This window comes from Danio rerio, chromosome 22 (assembly GCF_049306965.1).
Source record: "Danio rerio strain Tuebingen ecotype United States chromosome 22, GRCz12tu, whole genome shotgun sequence".
In the NCBI taxonomy this organism is placed as follows: domain Eukaryota; kingdom Metazoa; phylum Chordata; class Actinopteri; order Cypriniformes; family Danionidae; genus Danio; species Danio rerio.
Genome location: NC_133197.1, coordinates 4,872,450 through 4,888,992, shown reverse-complemented (window position 1 = coordinate 4,888,992; position 16,543 = coordinate 4,872,450). Strand labels below are relative to the sequence as shown.

The 16,543-nt window shown below is 39.4% G+C and overlaps 1 protein-coding gene across 5 annotated transcripts in view; it reads right to left on the bottom strand.

The window, feature by feature from the left end:
- The window catches only part of cers4a (ceramide synthase 4a), an 86,762-nt gene that overhangs the window by 21,179 nt on the left and 49,040 nt on the right, over positions 1-16,543 (bottom strand). Inside the window, exons 6-8 of one of the 5 annotated variants that reach the window (XM_073936275.1) lie at positions 11,196-11,330; positions 9,065-9,156; positions 2,185-2,364 (exon numbers count right to left, since the gene is read on the bottom strand). In XM_073936275.1, the coding sequence (XP_073792376.1) occupies positions 2,185-2,364; positions 9,065-9,096 (212 nt within the window). In that variant the 5' untranslated portion in view covers positions 9,097-9,156; positions 11,196-11,330. 5 annotated transcript variants of the gene reach the window in all.

Below are 16,543 nucleotides of genomic sequence, written 5' to 3'. Positions count from 1 at the left end.
TAAACGACAGGGGGCTGTCAAAAAACCGACAGTAAAATCAGATGAATAAAAAGAGAATCATTATCATTGAAGATGTTTTTAAGTGCTGCCTTTCCTCACAGTAAATTCCCCTCATCTCTCCGAATAGCCCAAATCCAACGCATCTTAATAGTTTAATCACTTGGAAAACTATTAAACGACATATATGGATGTTTCTTTTTCGAATTAGCACAAAAGGTACGCTACAAGATTGATTACTCGTCTCCGCCATTGCACTTTGCTTCTACCGGAACAAAGTTTTGCATACTTCCGGTCCCGATCGCCATTTTGTGAAATAGGCCTATTGGACTTGTGAAATAAAGAACTACAACACCCCAGCAACAACAACAAAAAAGAATTTAAATGAGCATTAGATGAGTGTTACATGAACATCGCAAAAATAAGACCTGTGCAAAATATTTAAGACCTAGAACAGCGAATTAAATTTCGATTTTAAAATTTTAGACTTTTTAAGACCCCGCGGGAACCCTGTAAAACTATTTAATGATTAAATGAGCAATAATAATGAAGTGTGGTCAAAAAATGGAGTTATATCCAAACACACGTCGTGTTCTTATGACCCACATATTGACACATACGTCTCCAAAACCACACAGGTGGACAAATTTAAAATAGTTTTTATTAAAACAAATATAATTTACATATAATAAATAATACTGCTAATAATAATAACATTATACAGATGCAAATAGTCATAAATAAACTAAAAAAAAGCTGTTTGTTATTTAAACGTGGAGAAAAACTTGAAAATTAATGTTGCGCTAGTCTGAAAATATCAACAAATCACGCCAAACACGTCTTGCGCCTTATTGCGATGGGTGTGTGATAGGGCCCAAAATCTGTGTTTTTTTAAACTAATGAAGACAGCAGAAGTCTGTGATTTATTTTAATAATTATCTAGCCTGACATGTTCACTGCTCCAAAATATTTAAAATGTTTTCTAAAATAAAATATATTATGTTCAATGGGGGAAAAAACTTTAGTTTTTTACCCAGAAATTTAAAAAGAGCGAATTTTAGAGCAGTAATTACAATACTGTGAAACCGTGACATTTTTATCTAAGGTTATCACACGGTCAGAATCTTAAACCGGCCCATGCCTACTTTATAAACATGAAGTACACACACACACACACAGAAACAAACACTTATGCAGCTACAGTGTAAGCTGACTCTCTGTGTAACTCCAGATCTCCATCAGTGGTGAGGATGGAAATCTTGAAGTGTGTTTGATGAATAAACATCTAGATCTGGTTTCAGGAGCGACGTGATGGGCAGCTGTCCTCATTAAAGTAGCGGATTTCACACATCTACACTTGACCCGCTCTTACAGACGCGATAGCAAAACCACACCGACTGCTCTGAGAATTTCCTTTTGTCACATACACAGTTGTACACTATGATGTGCAGTGAAATGCTTACACAACCACTCATGGCCTTGAAATACTGACAATAATAACAAAAACAATAACGATGAGAATCTAAATTATGGACATGCAGAAGTAAAACAAAAGCAAATGTAAATTTCTTAAAGACTTTCAAAATGGCGTGACGGTGGCTCAGTGATTAGCACTGGGTCGTCTCACAGTATAAAGGTCACTGGTTCAAGTCCCGGCTGGGCCAGTTGGAATTTCTGTGTGGAGTTTGCATGTTCTCCTCGAGTTGGCGTGGGCTTCCTCCGGGTGCTCCGGTTTCCCCCACAGTCCAAACACATGCGCTATAGGTGAATTAGGTAAACTTAATTGGCCGTAATGTATGCGTGTGTGTAAATAAGAGTCTATGGGTGTTTCCCAGTACTGGGTTGCAGCTGAAAGGGTATTCACTTCGTAAAACATATGATGGAATAGTTGGTGGTTCATTCCGCTGTGGCGACATCTAAAGTAGAGTAAGGCTATAACCATAACAGACTGAAGATTGATCATATGCATGTGTTTTAAAGGGATTTCAAGACAGATTAAAAGATTCGAAAACAAAAAGTACAACATTTGTTACTTTAATGAAGATTAATTTCACCGAATGAATTAAAATAAAGACTATACAGTGTTATTTTATTTACATTTTATATTTCCTTATTCATTTTCTACACATGAATGCTATTTGACTCGCTAGAAATGAAAATGAAAACATATGCGGCGTTGATACTGACCTTTCGAATACAAAACGCAGGGCGATGAACCCCAGGGCCAATGGGAATGAGATGAGCAGATCCCGCGGTACGGGATGCCGACTTCCGTCAGACGTTCCCTCTGCGATGTCTTTCCACGTAACGCCAGGAGGAAGCCAGAAGTCTTCCCGCCATAACCAACGGTTTATGTTATCCTCCAATCTGAAGAGAGAGAACTGGAAAGTTTAAAAAGCTGACAACTTATTACAACATATACTAATCATGAGGATAAATCTGAATGGAACAAGTCACTTTGACAACTGGCTAGGCATGAAAAAGTAACTGGCTTCAAGGTTTACCGTGGTTTGGAAAAGTCAAGGGCTTCCTCCGATATCGCCTGCAACTTAGTAGCTACTGCATTTGAATTGAAATGTACTACTCGACCGTTAGAAAGCTGCACTCTATGCAGTATGAGTTGTATGAATGGAACTCAGACGTACTACATCCGCCATTTCCTCATGATCTACCCACGTCTGTCGCATTCATGAATTCTCTAGTGGAGCATCAGGGGATAGCGAAGTGTCCATCAGATGCGCACTTCCGAATATCGCTGGAAGTGGTAGACCACCTGGGAATTTCTCGCACACTGTTTGTCGAATTCTATGAGTTCAGTCATATTACTCGGCTTGCATACTGTTTTAGCATTCTATATAGTATGGAAGCATGCAATTTTGGACGCAATTTTCTGTTAAACCGTTTTAAGGTATATGCACAGTTTGTTTTGTTTTGGGCAACTCCCAAATTATCTCCACTTAAAAAGCTATTGATCTGACTGCCATGTTTACTATTCCAAACTTTTGTGTTTGCTAAAATTCCTAAAATCAGGAATGAAGTTGTTGTTTTTGATCTAGACATTTAAAAAGCACATATTTCAGAGCAGTGATCACAATACCATGATAGTACTGTCATGTTTTTATCAAACAGTTAGAATCGTATCCGCTTGTTAAGTGATGACGTGTTGGTGACGTATGTAACACTGTTTCCGGGTCCAAGCCGCCACTCACTTGAGTTATAAATCATTTGTTTATGATCACTTTTTATTCATATCACACATTAAAGTTAATTTTATACAAAGTCATAGTGTACACAACAATCTCTAGGTTTGCTGCATATCAAATACCAACATTTTACCAGTTTAAAAAAAATTTAATCACTTTCTGGCCATTGGATATTAGGCATGGACATATATATTGCGATTTTCGGCAGAATTAAGTTGCTTTGTAAACGTTTATTTTTAACATTTCATGAGTCTCCCCATTCAGTTGAATAGAGCGCTTGAACCGGGAAGCCACTTCGCGTGACGTCACACTTAACAAGCGGATACCGGCACATGCCTACAACCAGCAATGTGGAAAATACAAAAGTTTGTCATATCAATATAATTAAATCAAAATATAATTTAAGTGTCTAAAAGTAATAGCAGAAATGCTATTTTTTTTTTCTCTGTGAAGTCATGCATGCAGTGATTAGCCGATCACTGTTTATGTAGAATATTTATAACGAATGAGTAAAAATGCTATAAATTTATCTAAATCAGCATTTATTGTACATCAACATTTATTGTCAACATTAGCAACACTCCCAAAAAACATTTTGGCAAAACTTCTAAAAGTGTTTTTGTGCAATTCTGTAATACTGCACTTAAAATACAAAATAAAATTGAAACACATTTTCTGTACTTAGCTACGCTAGCACTTGTGGAGTCTCATTTTAGCATTAGCCATTTTACATCAAATCAGAATTAAATGCCCTTTTAAAGCCATTTATTTATAGAAAATAACCCTGAACAACTTTATAGAAGATAACCACATTGAAAAAAACTGCTTAAATTAGCCTAAGCTGGTTGGCTGGTTTTATCTGGTTGACCAGCCTGGTTTTAGAGGGATTTTGGCCATTTCCAGTCTGGTGTTACCTGGTCAGGCTGCAAATGACAAGCTAACACCAGCATGACAAGCATAGTTTGAGCTCGACATAGCTGGTTTTTGCTGTGCTCCAGCTAAGACCAGGCTGGAAGCCAACCTGGAATGGCCAAAACCGCTATAAAACCAGGCTGGTCAACCACCAGTTTTTTTTTTTCAGAAGGGAAATTATAACTTGATTAAAGATTAAATGAAACAATCTAATGACATGAAGGTAAAGTTGGTAATTTACTCGTACATTTGCTCAGTGACAACTTCAGTGACATGCTTCCTATACTGTTTACCATGGCACTTTGAATATTGGGTCTGGAATCACATGCAAGTATTTCAAAACAACATTAGCATTATTTATTTGATTGTGAACAATGTTGTACTTTGAAAAATACATGACTATCAGTTGAATTTAACTACAGAGATGAGACTAAATTGCAATAAATTAATCAAAATATTTGTTTAAGTCAATTTCCAGGACTATTAATAAACCAATTCGTTATAAAAATGCTATATAAACGCCAGAGGGGTGTCCGAAGACAAACTGTAAACTAATCTATTAGCTTAACAATCTAAAACAAATGTACAGAATAAAGTGAGGTAAAGTTGGTTTTATATTCGAACATGAGTTCAGTGACAACTTGCAGCATGCTCCCTTTACCATAGTACTTTGAATATTTGGTCTGCAATCACATGCTAGCATGACTTCAAAACAACATTACCAATATTTATTTGACTGAACAATGTTGTACTATGATAGTCATTGGCTGCTAATATGATCTCCCTATTTAGAATTGGCAAAGAATACTTTTCTGAAATGATATCATTAAAGAAAAAGTCCAAATGTGTGAGAATAAAACCAACTTTACCTTAATAATGACATATGTTTACTTCACTTCAATACATCTGTTGAATTTAACTACAGAGATGAGACTAAATTGCAATAAATTAATCTAAATATTTGTTTCGTCCACGCTATTTTCAGGAAGATTAATACAACAATTCGCAATATAAACGCCAAAGGGGAGTGTAAAAACAAACTGTAAACAAATCTATAAGTTTAACAATCTATAATAATAGATGTTCAGAATAAAATGAGGTAAAGTCAGTTTTGTATTCGCACATTCCTTCAGTACGACCTTCTGACATGCTCCAATACTATTTACCAACCTTGCTGAAAAATCCAGCTTAAACCAGCCTAGGCTGGTTGGCTGGTTTTAGCTGGTTGACCAGGCTGGTTTTAGAGGGGTTTAGGCCATTTCCAGGCTGGCTTCCAGCCATTTATAGCCTGGTTTTAGCTGGTCTGGCTGAAAAATGACCAGCTAAATCCAGCTAAAACCATCTTGACCAGCCTGGTTTAAGCTGGACATAGCTGGTTTTGGCTGGGCTCCCATCCTGGCTAGGCTGGTCAAGCTGGTTTTAGCTGGTTATCTCCCAGCCAGACCAGCTAAGACCAGGCTGGAAATGGCTGGAAACCAGCCTGGAAGGGGCCAAAACCCCTCTAAAACCAGCCTGGTTGACCAGCTAAAACCAGCCAACCATCCTAGGCTGGTTTAAGCTGTTTTTTTCGGTAGGGAAATTTTGTTATTGGCTGCTAATAATTTTCACTATTTAGAGTTGGCAAAGAATACTTTTCAGAAATTATATTATAAAAGAGAATGTCCAACTGTGTGACTATAAAACCAACTTTACCTCATAATGACATAATGCTTTGAACACCTAAATACTTAAATATTAGTTGAATTTAACTAGATGAGACTATTGCAATACAATAATCTAAATGTTTGTTTCGTCTACACTATTAGTAATAAATTTTCAGGACGATTAAAACAACTATCCGCAATAAAATCTAGTATAAACGCCTGAGGGGGGTCCAAAAGCAAACTGCAAACAAATCTATTAGCTTGATGTACAGAATAACAGGCCAACATTAAAAAGTCCATATTCATTATAAATTACTGCAAATAAACAAAAGAGCAAACAAACGCGTCAGACCACGCCCACTCCAAAATAATCAGACCATTAAACGATTAATACTATACAGTAATATTTACATATGCGATTATGTTAATAAGTTATGCTAATAACAGAAACCCATCACTGCTACCTGTCCATGCTCCAATGATGAGAGGACAAGCTTAATATCCGATTAAAATAAACCACAGGCCTCTTCAGCGCTCGTCTTTCCGTGTTTTATGTCCGTTTTTCGTTATAAACGTTATCCTTCATCGTGAGCTTCAAACAAAAACAAACCCTCGCGCAGAATCTTCCGGCAAATAATCGCAGGAATCCTGACGTCGACATCAACTCACATCCAGCACACAGACCGCAGTCTTCAAGAGGCTTCAGCGGGAAAAAACGGAGGCTTCGGCGGATAAAACTGTCCTTAAATGATCCCAGAACAGCGACAATCCACGATGTAAGGTATATTTTAGCAGCGGCATCTCCTCCGTCTTTCTGTCCATCAGGGAAACATGTTGAAAGGTGTTTTTTTCCACACATAGACGCCCCCTGTCGGCTAGCATCAACATTGTTCCACTCAGAAATATGTAGCAGTTTAAATGACATTTTATCAAAATACATTTATTTATTATTTTACCTTAGGCGTATCTCTTTATTTATCTGGGGTCGCCACAGCGGAATGAACTGCCAACTTATCCAGCATATGTTTTACACAGGAGATGCCCTTCCAGCTGCAACCCAGTACTGCCAAACATCCATACACACTCAATCACACACACACACACACACACACACTCATATACTACTGTCAAATTGAAATTATTTTTGAACACATTTTAAGGTAAATGGCTAAGTAACAAAATTATTTTGTCATTGCCATGATAACGACATAATATTTTACTAAAAAACAATACTAGAAATGGGTTAGCGGGAAGTTTTTATCCTTGAAAGTATTTGAAAGAGTAAAAATTAAACTGCACATGTAAGTTTTTATATTACATTACTTTTATTACAAATAATATAATCTAATATACATTCACTGGCCATTTTATTAGGCACACCTTACTTCTACCAGGTTGGATGCCATTTTGCTTTCACAACTGCCTCAATCCTTCATGGCATTGATTCAACAAGGCACTGGAAATATTCCTTAGAGATCTTGCTCCATATTGACATGATAGCATCACGCAGTTGCTGCAGATTTGTTAGCTGCATGCATGATGCATACCAAAGGTGCTCTATTGGATTGAGAATGGTGACTGTGCAGGCCATTTTTTAGTACAGTGAACTCATTGTCATGTTTAACAAACCAGTCTGAGATAATTCTGCTGGAAGAAGCCATCAGAAGATGGGTACACTGTGGTCATAAAGGGATGGACATGGTCAGCAACAATACTCAGGTAGGCTGTAGTGTTGACATGATGCTCAATTGGTGCTAATGGACCCAAAGTGTGCCAAGAAAACCTCCCCCACACCATTACACCACCAGCCTGAACTGTTGATACAAGACAGGATGGATCCATGATTTCCTGTAATTGACACCAATTTCGGACCCTACCATTTGAATGTGGCAGCAGAAATGGAGACTCACCAGACCAGGCTGCATTTCTCCAATCTTCTATTGTCCAGTTTCTGTGAGTCTGTGTGAATTGTAGCCTCAGTTTCCTGTTCTTAGCTGACAGGAGCGGCACTCCTGTGGTCTTCTAATGGTGTAGCTCATCTGCTTTAAGGTTGGATGTGTTGTGCGCTCAAAGATGCGCCCACAGAACTGCCGCTCACTGGATATTTCCACTTTTTCAGATCATTCTCTGTAAACCCTAGAGATGGTTGTGCATGAAAATCCCAGTAGATCAGCAGTTTCTGAAATACTCAGAGCAGCCCGTCTGCCACCAACAATCATGCCACTTTTAAAGTCACTTAAATCACCTTTCTTCCCCATTCTGATGCTCGGTGCAGCAGGTCATCCTGACCATGTCTACATGCCTAAATGCATTGAGTTGCTACCGTGTGATTGGCTGATTAAAAATTTGCGTTAACAAGCAAATGTACCGAACAAAGTGCCCATTAGTGTATAAAAGCATATTATTATATTATTGTATTAGTGTGATGCAGGTTTCTTAGTCAAACATAAAGGAAGAAATTAGGTTTTTGTATTTATAAAAAGTAGATTATTCTAAATTAATAATTACATTTAACTAAAAACTAACTGAATTGTGACTGTTCTACATCTAGCCATAATAGATCACGCTAACAATAATATTAGAAGATTTTATAACATGTATTATAAGAATAGGTGACACAATGGTGCAGTAGGTAGTGCTGTCAGCTTACAGCAAGAAGGTCGCTGGGTCGCTCATTCAAACCACGGCTCAGTTGGCGTTTCTGTGTGGAGTTTGCATGTTCTCCCAGCCTTCGCGTGGGTTTCCCCCACAGTCCAAAGACATGCGGTACAGGTGAATTGGGTAGGCTAAATTGTCCGTAGTGTATGAGTGTGTGTGTGTGTGTGTGTGGATGTTTCCCAGAGATGGGTTTTGGTTGGAAGGGCATCCGCTGCGTAAAAAAGTGCAGGATAAGTTGGCGGTTCATTCCGCTGTGGCGACCACGGATTAATAAATGGACTAAGCCGACAAGAAAATGAATGAATGAATTCTAAGAATATTTTGAATTTAGTTTTAAATATAATCTTTTATTTTTATTCATTTTTAAGTTTATTATTAATATTTAAACACATGCAAAATCCTAATAGTAAAACTATGACATTTTAATGAATCCAGTGAAGGCATGCTAGAGTAATTAGGAGCTATATAGTTTTAACTGTTAAGAGCGCAGTAAACACATTGAAACATGCGTAACATTTTAATCATTTTCAACTGGTAAAGTCGAGTGTTGTTTTGCTAAGTGGAAAACTCTCAGAGGCATTTTTTCTCTTTCTCTTTTGTGTTCTTGCCAAGAAAATGATTGACAGGTGTTATAAAGTTCTGCCAACTTACTGCATAAAGCCATTTATGAGAGGAATGCACATCAGTCCAGTCCGTCTGGCTCCTGACAATGCATCTACTGTCAGAATGAATCAGCATGATGTCTAAAGCAAGAAAACAGCAAAAACAATTGGACTGTTATATCATTAGATTTATATTTATATATCATTTTTGGACATATTATGAACAGTTCTGCATATTGTCAGGGGCGTGCACTTCATCTATATTTTGCACGGGTCATTTTTCTTGTTTATTTTCCCTCTAATGACAGTCTTGTAAAATGCATCGCATATGTTATATTTGGCTTGTGACGTGTGTTTTCCCAGACTTGAACACATTAAATGCAAATGCAACACACACTGCTGAAAGCCAGTGTAAACATTAGAAAACCCGAGGACATCCTTAATGGTGTGTAGACAATGTATTTATTGTATATTTATATGAGTTCCCATGATGTCAGACATTTAAGGCTTCATGGTGTAAATTACAGCGCATTACTTACTAGATATCCGAAAAATCAATGGCATTTTATTGAATTAACGCCATTTAAACCTTTTTCCAAATCAAAACACTCTAAAGTACGCAGCCAAAGTACTTTATTATTATCAAGTTACCATTTAAAAGCACTCTAGAAAGTGTCTACCAACTATTCAAACCATGCCTTAGAAACTACTCACAGCTACCTAGCAATTGACCAAAACAGTCTACCAACTACCTGGCAACCAGTCAATCCAAAGCGATCTAGTAACTTCCCAGGAACCACTACAAAAAAAATTAATAAGTAAATTCAACACAGTCTCGTTCTGAAAACGTAGTCTTGTGGACGTTTCTGGAGACAGCAAATTATGTAGCTGGAGGTACGTATGGCTGCATTTAATTTTTTTAAGCGAACGCTACGGGGCGGTGTGACGCCGTTCCTTTTCATGCTTACAGACTGACCGCTTACCTCCGTGTGGAGGGCTTTCCCGCCGCAACCAGTTTGTGTAGTTAGCTTGTCGTGTACGTCGGCGGCCTTGAGTGGCAGAGAGGAGTTTACCACGATGACGGGGTTGGAGTTCGGGGAAGAGCGGTTCCAGAATTAAGGTAAGACAAAAACAGAATCCAAAAAATAAAATGAACGAATGAATAACAGGGTGAGAAAGTGGTAAAATCCGAAAACATGGTAAAAATCAGACGAGGGACGGTTTTTGTAAATCGTTGGTTGGGTTTAGGGAAGTAAGTGGGTGGGTCAGTCGATGGGTCGGCCGGCCAGTCAGTCGTCCACTCATTCAGTCAGTCAGAGAGACGGTTGCTCGACAGCACCTCTGGTAGGTTTACTCAAGAACAGCGGGCGCGAACGGCACTTGCAAGAGAAATTTGAGATATGAAAACTCGCACACAGCAGCCTCTCGTGGATTCGCGAAAACAAAAACTGCAAAAATACGTACCTCCCAGGACGTATTTCGCGGTCTCCAGAAACGTCCTAGAGACTACGTTTTCAGAATGAGCCTGGGTTGAATAAATTACTCAGCAATCAAAACACACAAAAGCACCTTAGAACAACCTAGCAACCAGCCAAAACAGACACAAAGCGACCCAACTCTAGAAACTGCTTAGCAGCCAGTCAAAACACTTAAACAACTACCTAGCAATAAGTCCAAATACGCTAGTAGCAGTTACCTTATAACCAGTCCAACCCCTGCTGAAAACTACAACTTAAACCAGCCTAGGATGGTGGATTATTTTTAGCTGGTTGACCAGCCTGGTTTTAGAGGGGTTTTGGCCATTTCCAGGCTGGTTTCCAGCCATTTCCAGCCTGGTCTTAGCTGGTCAGGTTGGAAGATGACCAGCTAAAACCAGCCTGGAAAACCAGCCCAAAACCAGCTATGCCTAGCTTAAACCAGGCTGGTCAAGTTAGTTTTAGCTGGTTTTAGCTAGTCATTTTCCAGCATGACCATTGTGTTTGGGCCTCTACTAATATCCCCCTCCCCCACCCTCCTAGTGGCACTCATGTGGCAGGGCACACACTTATAGATAAGGTGGATGAACTCGGAGTAGAGCCGCTGCTCATCCACATTGAAATTAGCCAGCTGAGGTGGCTCGGGCAACTGTTTTGTTTGCCTCCTGGACGCCTACCTAGGGAAGCGTTCCAGGCATGTCTCACCGGGAGGAGGCCTCGGAGAAGACCCAGGACATGCTGGAGGGACTATGTCTCTTGGCTGGCCAGAAATGCCCCAGGATCCCCCCATGAGGAGCAGGAGGAAGTGTCTGGTGCGTCTTGGGTTCTCTCCTGAGACTGCTGCCCCCACGATCCAGCCCCAGAAATGTGGAAGAAAATGACATGAAGGAATTAAATAGACTTAAAAATACATTTAGCTGTTAAAACAAGTGTAAAGCAAGATGAAAGTTAAATACAATCGCCATCAGGAGCAGCAAGCCAGTGCGGAACCTCCATCGACAATACTGTGGTAAAATAAATTTCTGGATTTTAAAGACAAGGCACGAAACATGGTCCGGTGAGAAACTTACTTTATATCGTATATCAATAAGGCAGTGAAGAACATTGATTTTAAAGAAACCAGATCTCAAAAGTGGTGAGTTTATAATGGCATGACAGTTCACCAGTAGCGCTTAAGGTGGCATATTGAAAATGAAAAGTCCCCATGCATAAACCCCATTCCAAACATACAAAAAATCAACAATGCAAGCATCCAAACATAACACGCCTGACCATTTATTACAGGCATGAAGCACAAGGGCCATTATTATGTATCCGGCCAAGCCCACCTTCTTTCAGCTCTGTTTGTAAGGTCTTAATTGAGAAAGAGCGAGATAATAACGTGTGAACAGAGTCAGGAGTGGCATAAAGTAGGGAACTGGCCGAGTGCCAGCGATCTGACGGATGGGGACAAACTGATCAGGGCCAAAAACAACAATGCCAGGGCGGCAGAGAACACAGCCTGCTAATTCGGCAGTACACAGTGTGCAGTTTTTAAAATTAAATTTCCCATAATGCAATTCGCCTGACTTTTCTATTGTACTGTGAAATATGCACACTGTCAATACTATTTACAAAATTCCAACAGGGCGGCACGGTGGCTCAGTGGTTAGCACTGTCGCCTCACAGCATTAAGTTCGCTAGTTTGAGTCCCGGCCAGATAAGTTGGCATTTCTGTATGGAGTTTGCATGTTCTCCCTGTGTTGGCATGGATTTCCTCTGGGTGCTCCGTTTTCCCACAGTCCAAACACATGCGCTCTAGAGGAATTAGATCAACTGAAGCCGTAGTGTATGAGTGTGTGAATAAGTGTGTATGGATGTTTCCCAGTACTGGGGTTGCGGCTGGAAGGGCATCCGCTGTGTAAAACATATACTGAAATAGTTGGCGGTTCATTCCGCTGTGGCCACCCCTGATGAATAAGGGGCTAAGCCAAAGGAAAATGAATGAATGAACTCTTAATACCATTCAGAAACACTGCATATTATACTGTATGCAGACAAAGACTAGTGAGAGGGGTATGGTCGCATGCTAATCTGAACCAGATTACCTTTGAAAGGCTGCATGTCTCCTTTAGTTTCAGCAGAGGGCGCAATATCACTTTAGTCTTTTTGTTTTTGTTGCAATCAAGGCGTGAAGGGTTTCAGAAGGCCTCGCTGTTCTGCTGATTACTTCATAATGTTGGTGCATAACACAAAAACAAACAGTCCTTCGGCAGAGAGCCACATATGTTCCTATAATATCACGCCAAAGCAATGTTTCTGTCTGTAAAACAAACAAAAAAATCAAGCAGACAAAAGAGAGTCAAATCATTTTCATATTTTGGTCTTGGTTCTGCATCAGTAAATGAATATGGACTGAATCTAAACTGATGTAATGCAGTGCGTCTTGAATAGAAGGTCTTTCAGACTGGTCCACCCTCTCATAGTGTGCAAATATTTCCATGTCTTATCCTATCTGCGGAGGCACCAAATGTCTTGCGGAGGTGTTGAGGAGAAACAGGGACAGGGAGGTGAAGTTCATGGTCCAAAACATATAAGAGTACTGAAAAAATGCAATGTTCAGTGAGAGTTATATGAAATATATGTACCTAGAGCAGCCTAGAAACACCAAGAGCAACCTAGCAACTGCTTAGCAGCTAACACAAATCACAGTCTAAAGACCATCAATAACACTTGCCTAGCAACCAACCTAAACACTACAACCATAACACTAATTAATCCCTTGAAAAAATCCAGTAACAGTTTAACAACAAGCCAAAACCTGCCTGGCAACTAATCAAAAACCCTCTAGCAACTGCCTAACAACCAAAATCTAGAACATTAAAACAGACTGGAAACACCCAAAGCAACCTAACAACCAGCTATGACATTTTAGGGATGGCCTATCAACCAGCCAATACAGTATAGTATCTGCCTAACAACCAGAAAAAATACTGTATTAAACGCCTAGCAACTGATATGTACACTTTAGTGAATACACAACAACCAGTCAAAGTACTCAAGTAGCTGTCTAGAAACAACCTATAAAACTCGAGCAACAGCCTAGCAACCAATCCAGAATGATAAAATAGACTAGAATCACTCATAGCAACCAGCTAGGAAATTTTAGCAACACCAGCAAATGCCTAGCAACCAATCCAAAACTCCAGAAACAGCCTCCTAACCAGCAGAGACAGTCAAGTAACTACCTAACAACCAGACAAAATACTGTGGGAACTGTATAGCGACCAACATGAACACTGTAGTAAAATAAGGCAACTGCCTAGAATGCAGTCTATTCATAAACTCCTGTAACAGCTTAACGACGAGCCAAAACAACCTAGCAAAACATTCTAGTAACTGCCTAGCAACCAGACAAAACACTATAGGAACTACATAGCAACCAACCAGAGCACTACAACCGTAACGCTAATCCCACCAAAAAATCCAATAACAGTTTCACAACAAGCCAAAACAACCTAGCAACTGCCTGGCAACTAATCCAAAACCCTCTAGCAACTGCCTAACAATCAAAATCTAGGACATAAAAAGACTTTAAACACCCAAAGCAACCTAGCAACCAGCTAGGACATTTTAGGGATGGCCTAACAACCAGCCAATACACTATAGTATCTTCCAAGGAACCAGACAAAATACTGTAAAAACTGCCTAGCAGCTGATATACACTCTAGTAAATACACAAAAACTAGTCAAAATACTCAAGTAACTGCCTAGAAACAACCCATAAAATTCAAGCAACTGCCTAGCAACCAATCAACTCCAGTAACAGCTAAACAATCCAGCACCGGCCTGACAACCAATTCGAAACCTTCTATTAACTGCTTAGAAACCACCTAAAATACCCATGAAACTGCATAGCAACTAATCCTAAACACCAGAACATACTTGAAACACTGTAAAGTAACCTAGTAACACGCTAGAACATTTTAGCAACTGCCTAGCAACAAGCATAAACATTATAGCATCTGCCTAGCAACCAACCTGCACACTCAAGCAACTGCACAACGATCCAAGAGGCTCTAGTAACAGCTTAACAATGACCCAAATACTGTAGCGACTGCCTAGAAACAACCCAAAACACTTAAAAAACTGCCTAGTAGCCAGCCCAACAATTCTGTTAACTTCCTAGCGACTAGTTAAAACACTCATTCAACTGCCTAGCAACCAATTCAAAACATTACAGACTATGAACACGCAAAGCAACATAGCAACCAACAAAACAATCTAGTAACTGCCTAGCAACCAGAATCCCCTTGTAACCACATAGAAAGGCCTAGCATTCAGTCAGAGACATATTGAAAAAATTGAAAACAAACTAGCAACTAGCTAGAACATTTTACCAACTTCCTAGCAACAAGCATAAACACTCTAGCAACTGCCAAGAGACTCTAGCAACAGCTTAACGATGACCCAAAATACAGTGGCGACTCCCTAGAAACAACCCAAAACACTCAAGAAACTGCCTAGCAACCAGCCCAACAATTCCGTTAACTTCCTAGCAACTAATTAAAACACTCATGCAGCTGCCTAGCAACCAATTCAAATAATTAAACAGACTATTAACACCCAAAGCAACATAGCAACCAACGAAACACTCTAGTAACTGCCTAGCAACCAGAATCCCCTTGTAACCACATAGAAAGGCCTAGCATTCAGTTAGAGACATATTAAAACCATAGCAAGCAAACTTGCAACTAGCTAACAAACATCTAAGCAGAACCCTAGCATCCATGTAACAGTGTTAGTTACAAATACCTAGCAACCATCCTAGTAATCGCTAAGATAAGCTTATTTCTCCAGCTGTACAGTTAAATGCTGGTTTATTGGATAGTTAAGTAGGCTACGTATAAACTTAGTTAGCATTGAGCAAAATTCTTTCTAGGTCTTTTTAGCTCGAGCTGTATCACACACAGATGTCTGTTTATGGGATTCATTAGCGAGCTAACGTCAGCTCGAATACCTGTTACGTCATATTTACATTTGAGGCATAATAAACTGTCCGTGGGTCAGGTTGTCCTCAGTCAGCTAATGTTTAGAAGCTCACCCTGCTTAGAGTTTACAAGGAACGCTGGTAATTGTATTAAACAACAAATACTTTGTTGTCCTTCCTGCTCTGAAATCCTCACAGACAATGGAGAGCTATTTACCACACAGTGAGAACAGCAGTTCAGGGGGAGGACAGGTCAATAGGCAGCCATCTTGAAAACACCTCCAGACCAGTTCCTAAAAGAAGCATATGACCAATATACAAGTCAATAATATAACTGAACAATGCTACCACTTAGCATTGTATTCAAACCACTGTGAATCGCCTTCGCTGCTACATAGAGACATAAAAATACTCTAAACACCTTAACAACTGCATAGAAATTTGTTGCAACATTCTAAGCATACTAACAACTATATAGTGACATGTTTAAACACCCTAGCAACCACATAGCAACATAATAACCCTTCTTAACAGCATCTACCACATAGATTTGTTTAAATCCACTCGAAACACCTTAGCAACCACATACCAACATGTAATCATCACTCTGGACACCCTAGCAACAGCATAGTAACATGTTATAAAGCTTGAAACACCCTAGCAATTGCACAACAAGGTGTTAAAATCACTCTAAACACTAGCAACTGCATAGCAACACATTAAAACCATTCTAAACCCCTCAGCAACAGCAAGGTATTAAAAAGCTCGAAACACCCCGGTATTCACGTAACAAGGGGGTAAAAGCCCTCTAAACACCCTAGCAACCGCATAGCAACAATGTTAAAAAGCTCAAAATACCCCAGTAACCACATAAAAAGGTGTTAAAAACCCTCTAAAAAACTTAACAACCACATAGTAACACATTAAAACCATTCTAAACATCCAAGCAACTACATAGCAACAATTTAAAATATGTCTTAAGACCCCAGCAACCACATAGCAACACTTTAAAATAACCGTAAACACCCCAGTAACCGCATAACAACATGTTAGAAAGCTCAAAACACTCCAGTACCTACATAAC